Source organism: Drosophila suzukii, chromosome 3 (assembly GCF_043229965.1).
Source record: "Drosophila suzukii chromosome 3, CBGP_Dsuzu_IsoJpt1.0, whole genome shotgun sequence".
NCBI classification, from domain to species: Eukaryota; Metazoa; Arthropoda; class Insecta; order Diptera; family Drosophilidae; genus Drosophila; species Drosophila suzukii.
In genome coordinates this window covers 19295017-19301966 of record NC_092082.1, presented here as the reverse complement: position 1 = coordinate 19301966, position 6950 = coordinate 19295017, and the positions used below count along the sequence as shown (strand labels likewise).

General features: G+C 41.0%; 1 protein-coding gene across 1 annotated transcript; it reads right to left on the bottom strand.

Annotated features, from left to right (window-relative positions):
* Positions 1 to 1613: 1613 nt before the first annotated feature.
* Positions 1614 to 4040, bottom strand: LOC108019541 (transketolase-like protein 2). Its single transcript, XM_036816378.3, has 2 exons — positions 3189 to 4040; positions 1614 to 2725 (listed from the first exon to the last, which is right to left on the bottom strand). The coding sequence occupies exons 1-2, from the start codon at positions 4005 to 4007 to the stop codon at positions 1673 to 1675; spliced, it is 1872 nt and encodes a 623-aa protein (XP_036672273.3). The 5' UTR covers positions 4008 to 4040; the 3' UTR covers positions 1614 to 1672.
* Between the last annotated feature and the right edge of the window lie 2910 nt (positions 4041 to 6950).

The window sequence follows — 6950 nt, the reverse complement described above, 5'->3', positions numbered from 1 at the left end:
GGTACTTTGCTGTTCTAACCCTAGTGATATTTCTGGATTGTTTCTATTTGAATATTGGGGAATGTAAATTCTGGCGGGGGCGCCTGGCTTAAATGTCTAATTTAAATGCATGTGCTTTTAACAGTTGCAGACAGAGATTGATGATTGTTTTTTGGGCTCTTTTTCGCCGCAAATAATTGCTTACAAATTTTGTGGCACAGATTTCCCTCATTAAATGATATATGCGTATAAGGCGAGGGGAGACTTTCAAGCAGGTGCAGTCGTTCCCTCATAAATCTACCCCCAAATCACGAATCCAACTCCTTCACATGTGTGGACCGAACAAAGGGCACTCCACATATGATGTCATCTAATCTATTTTCATGTTGTTGAATTTATGATCTCTAACCAATCTAGTTAGCCATGCTCACTTAACAAAAATTGAAAACTTCTCCGCTATCTATGCGTCCATTGTGTGATTGAGGTGTATAGAATTTTTAAAGCATTTATCGTAAATTTTGATCGAATCGGAAGGGATACTTTTGTCCACTTGGCCAACCCTTAACCACACAGAGAGGCACATCCTGTTGTCCTCCTGACCCAAGCCAACACACAATATAAAGTACTGATTAGGAAGCGAAAAACAATAAATGGATCTGTGCTGCCACAGGGGCAGATGAGTAAATGGATGAATGCCACATTAGATGGCAACGGATGTCATTACGGATAATTTAAAGTGGCCCTTGGTCAGTCAAAAGATATAAAGAGAGACTGGAGTGACTCGACCACGGACACACTTTTGTTGACACTTGAAATAAATAACTTGTGCTCTGTAATCTATATATTTAAAGTTTTTAAATTAAAAAGAAACATAAATTTTGTTATAAGGAGAAAAATAATTTGTAGTTAATACTCCCAAATTTAATAGCCTCAAAAGGAAGTCATAAACACCGCAGCCGAAATCAGTCAACCTAGAAAAGAGGGGGCGACAACAATTGGTTGCGCCTCTGAAAAAAAGTCACTCCAAATAAATATGTCAAAATCGAAATAGAAAACGAAATCGATACCAACTCCAACGCATTAAATGATCCTCACTGTAAAGTCCCTTAAATTAGTTTCACTCAATTGATTTTTGCCAAATGCCATTTCTCTTTGAACTTCGGTGGCACGTTGCACGCTTATTAGTTCAGGTAGGGCAAAAATATGGCCACAGTTCAAGGGCTAATATTATGGGTCATGTTTTACTCTTGAAAAGGGTTAGGTTAGAAAATAGTTGACTAATCTGTAACTGAGTTACTTGGGACATTTCTCCACGCACACTAGTAAAAAATTATAGTGGTTTAAATATTTTCATGGATTACATTTTCTTTGGGTTGATTAAACCCAAGAAAAAAAATATATATTTAGTCTAAGTACAGAAAAGAAACCCGATTGTAAAGAGTGAAATATAACGTATAGATTCGAATTTGTTTTGGATAAGGAAAACAAGAAAATCTAACTGCTGTTGACTACAAAAATCCTGAATATTGAACATAAAATGCATTTTGAGTTTGTCAGTAGAATGATGTTTTTAAGATAAATACTCCAAATTTATTTTGCGGTACAGATAAGAAAATAAATTTAAAATTTAATACAATCTAATGATACATTTTTCTTCTTCCAAAAATAAGAAATTTAGAATCCCCATGACATATTACTTCTTCATGATGGCAAGGGTGGCTTTAAAGATATTTCTCGCGGAGATGCCATACATATCCAGCAAAACAGCTGGTGGACCCGATCGCGGTACAGTGGGCACATAGAGATGCTTGACCACGAAGTTCCGATAGTCGGCCAGGGCACTGAGCACCGCCTCGCCCAATCCGCCCTGCTGGTAGTGGTCCTCCACCACGACGATCCTTCCCTTGCACAGCTGGCCGTGCTTCACGATTAGTCGCACATCGAGGGGTTTCACTGTAAACGGGTCGATCACCCGGGCCGTGATGCAATCCTCCTCCAATCTCTCCGCCGCCGCCAGGCATTCGTACAGAGTGACTCCGGCTCCAATCAGGAGCACCTCATCCGATGGCTTCTGGCGCACCACCTTGCCCAAACCCACGGCGAACAGCTCGTCGTTGTTATAGATCACCGTGGTGTTCGGATAGGTGGTGCGGATGAAGCACACGCCCTTCGTATTGGCCGCCAGTTCCACCGCCCTTTCCGTACTCACAGCATCCGTGGGATAGAACACCGTACTGCCGGGTATACTTCGGAACATGGCTATATCCTCCAGTCCCATCTGCGAGGGTCCATCCTCTCCGATGCTGCAGCCGCAATGGGAGCCCGCGAAGTTCACATTCGTATGCGAAATGGCACCCATGCGAATCTGATCAAAGGCCCGGGTGAAAAATGTGGCATATGTCGAAACGAAAGCCACCGTGCGTCGCCGACAGGTGGCGCCTACGGCCACGCCCACCAGATTTTGCTGCGCTATGAAGCACTCGATGAATCGCTCCGGAAATGCATTCCTCATTTTATCAGCATAAGTAGAGTTCTTCGTATCTCCATCGAGGGCTATCACCCGGTTATTATCAGCCGCTATCTTGGCCAAGGCGGTTCCATAGGCCAAACGAGGGGCCACCGAATCTCCCAGCCGATAATTGGGCGGACTACACAGCATTATGTTGTTGATATTCACCTCGGGGGCATGGCCACACTTTCCGAGCTTTTTGGGGGCCAAACGCACATTCGGATTGGCGATCATCAACTGCATGAGGGGTTTTAAATTATATTGATATTTAAAGTTCAGAATTATCATTTTAATGTTGGTCCCCTAAAATACTGCCATTTTCGCGGCGAAATACTAGCAGAACTTCACTATTTTAAGTAGTTTTAGAGTCCTCAGAGTTTCTGTGATGCTTTTAAGTAAACCAAGCTACATGGATTTACAAATTTTGAGTGTTATAAAATATCTTAATAATCAAGAATGAATTTATAAATTGTTTCTACATATTTGATTAGTTTATATATAAACTATACTATACTATAGTATTCTTGGATTCCTATATCTCACACAACATGTTTGACGATAACTTTAAATAGTGTTCATTATATAAATTCCTAATGTATTTTCTATGGTTTAATATAAGAATACGACTTATATAAATTTCTTAAGTTAAGGTTTAACTAAGCTACAGTTTTGTAAAGCATTTAAGTGGATATTACCCTACCTGTATGTGTTTTATAGCTGCCTCGGCTCTTTTTCCGAGTGGCTGTCCGTGCATCTCGTCAATTCCCTCGACTCCCAGAAAGTCCTTTCCCTTAATGGTTCTGGTCAAAAGAGCAGTGGGTTTGCCTTTGGTGTTGGCCGCATTTTGGAAGGCCTTTACAAGCTCATCGATGTCGTGGCCATTTAAGACTAAAGCATTGAAGCCAAAGGCATCCAACCTCTCCCTATAAACCTCCATTTCGGCAGCAATATCGGAACAGAAGAACTTGTTCATGTCGAAGATCACACAGAGGTTGTCCAGGCAGTAGTGACCAGCAAAGTGGAGCGATTCCCAGACGGCTCCCTCAGCGGCTTCACCATCGCCGACGAGAACATAGGTGCGATAGTCGGCTTTGTCCATATACTTTCCCACATAGGCCATTCCGGCGGCCACGGAGATGCCCTGTCCCAAGGATCCAGTGCCCACATCGATGAAACTTAACCTTGGTGTTGGATGACCCTCCAGATCGCTGTCCACCTTCCTCAAATTCCGCAGCTCCTCCACCGGAAAGAGTCCTGCCTCCGCCCATGCGGCGTACAGAATGGGTGCGGCATGTCCTTTGGAAAGGATCAATCGATCGCTGGAAGGATCTCGGGGATGCTTCAGGTTCAGACGCATCTGGTGGAAGAACAGCACCGTCATTATCTCAGCCAGCGAGGCACAGGACGTGGGATGACCCGACTTGGCCGCCTGCGTGGAGGTGATCGAGTGGATCCGCAGCTTCTGGGCCACGTCCTTCAGGTTCTGCAACACCTTACTGTCCAGCTTGGGGTACGACATTTTCACAATCGAATTTTGACTACTTCTGAAAGACTGACAGTTGATCTACCTGTTTGGCCTATGACTAAAAACTATTTTTAACAAATTTAAATTTAAAGAAAAAATAAAGAAATTGTATTTGATATCCGAAAAGAACTTAAAGTTTCAAATCTAACGGTTCTAATATTTTTTCAGCTGTCTGTAAATTTGTTATTAAAAAAATCCCTTGAGCAATAAATAGTGAAAAATTCCCACAGCGTACTTCTATAAAAATGTTTCCTTTATGGTTTTACTGCATTTTTTTATTAATTGTAAATTTTCAGCAAGTTGAATGCATCAAAACATCATCCCCACTCGAATCAATCAAATTGCCAAGAAATGCCATTACAAATCAGAAGTCGTAAATATTTTGAAGGAAGAAACTCACAACAGAAAAAGGTATCCCTCAATGGAAAAGGAATAAAAAATGCAGTGTGAATTTGCGGGTAAAAAATTGCAGTTCTCACAGCGAGTAAAACGCAAAAAATAAACCCAAAATGCAGGACCAACCCTCTGGACCGATAAATGCCCATCAATGAGCCAAGAGGTGCAGTTTTGAAAACAGTTTAAATTTGATTTGGGTGCGAACTGAATTGGATTCGAACCCTTTCCCCGGGTCACCGAAGCGATTCGTCTGTCCGAGCGCTAAATAAATCATTTCTCTTCGATTAATTCGCTTGCTGACATGTGCACACTCACATGTCCCGACTGAAGGGGTTTGCTTTGAAATTTAAAAAAAGAAGGGGTTTACACATGGTTTCGGTTAAGCGACCGCTACTCATGTCAAATTTTGGCTTTTGCTCTCCTTTGTAGTGGCATGGAAAATTGTCCATGGCCGTGCAGTCATAAGTTATAAATTAGTTAAGTTCCCTTCGAGTACTTTAAAGTCAGCCGAGGGTTGCTCAAAAAAATAAATGAAAGGGGTTCCCTCTTCCCCTTTTCCACGCCATTGAATCCGCTTCTTTATGTGTGTTTTTTGAAATTTTTAAGTGCATTGATTAATTTTTATTTTGATCGCTTCGAAATCAATATTGTTTGCAAATTTCCTGTAAATACCCGACGGAAGACACAGGCCCAGCAGTTGGTGTGTGTAATTTGTCGTCATTTGCAACGCCCAGCGATGTTCCCTTGATGTTTGCCACTTAGCAAAGGGTTCAATACCCATTGTTAATGTTGCAAGTTCGAATCCAAGCGAATTTATGTAGTGGAAGTGCGTTAAAAGAGTTCTGCAAGTTGATAGCCGTGAGAAAAGGGGATTGAAGATTTGACATCTGGATCGCAGAATTCAAGTAGCCCAATAGAGGCAATGTTTGAAAGACATGTTATGGTGGCTGAAGATTACTTTTTAATTTTAGATATTTTTTTTTTACCAAAGAACACAACAAATTAATTATGACTTTCTAAGATAATAAAGAAATGATTTTATTAAAAAAATATATATATATTTGTTTTAATTTACTAGATGTACTTATACGAGTATTATTATAATAGGCTCCTGTACTACAATAGAGTAATTTTGAGTTTTCTATCCAAAATCCTCATTATGTGTAAACCGCTTATATCTATTATTTTATTATATTAGGAACATTTTGTTTGATTAATTTTAGGACCAACAGAAGATTCAATTACCCCTGACAGCTGTACCGAGAGACTTTCCCAATCGTAGACGTGAAATGCATGAAAAATCGCATTCCTATCCGGGATAAATGTTCCCAGGCTAAGCAGACACTCGACTTCCATGAGACAGTTGACTAAGTGGAATCGATTGACCTATGTCCAAGCTCATTTATTGATTCCGTCCATTTGCATAGGACCTATCTACGATTCCCCTCCCTTTGATCTGATTGCGACGCGTGTCCAGTTCGCCGATGCAAATTGGTCACACCCTTCAGATGTCAAAAGAATATCGACAAATCGATTTACATGGAAGGGAACTAATAATAACTTTCGCCCGGGGTGACATAATTGTTCGAGGACCAGCTTGACCAGCCTGCGTTCCATCATAACTCATAATAATGAAGTGCAAATGCCTATGTGCTACCCTGGGCATAATCGGCTTTCGATCCAAACAAAAGGACTCTGCCTCGGAAAAGTCACGTGCCTGCCTTTTAATCCGTGTCCTCGACTTTCCTTTCTCTTCCCGGGTGAAAGTCCTGCCCGGCGAATTTGTTACGCTTTGATTTCTCCTTTTTGCGACGTGATCCCTTTTCCCTCCTTTTATTGTCTTGTCTGGACATTTGGTCGCTACCTACTTGAAGTCGTGCCCTTGATTAAATTATCTCAGTTTATCCCTGGGCTAGAAGTGAGTCGCTCTCGTGGCGGAGATAATTTTATTGTGGGATTTTTCTCCCGACCGATTTAGATTGAGTTGTTGGCTTGAAATAGGGTTATATGGATTCGGAAATTTCGGGAGACAATTTAGAGCACTTTTTCTAAATCTGGAAAGTCTTAAAGGATAAATTAACATAGCTTTATATTACTTGGAATTGTTTTGTTATTAAACCAAAGAGATGGTTACATAATTCGTCTATTGGTCTTGAAAATACTTATAAACCTCAGGAACTATATGATCTTGAGAACATCGAACCATTTATTAATATTAAATTCATACAAAAACTTCTTCACTTCAATTTTACAGTTCTATGGCTTAACCCTTATCGATTACCATCGCTCTAACTGATAAATCGAAGTTAGGACCACCATCTGCTTTAAATACCAAGGAGAAGTTTGGATACAAGGAATATATCCCCTAGACTCCCGACAGTTCAAACACCGTTGGTGTCTAATGATTGGCCAACTACCAAAGTAGGTGGCACTGATTTAATAGGAGCTCGGTGGTCTCCGTTTTCCGAGTTCTTCTACAGCCCCCTCCCCATAAATACGCTCCTTATGTCTGTCTCTATTTTCAATTTCGTTAATGACCCA

Excerpts from the sequence above, each read along its gene's own strand:
- LOC108019541 (XM_036816378.3), bottom strand. The coding sequence starts at position 4,007 with ATGTCGTACCCCAAGCTGGACAGTAAGGTGTTGCAGAACCTGAAGGAC. Across the intron at positions 2,726-3,188 it reads CAGCTATAAAACACATACAG|TTGATGATCGCCAATCCGAA; the intron begins GTAGGGTAATAT and ends CCCCTCATGCAG.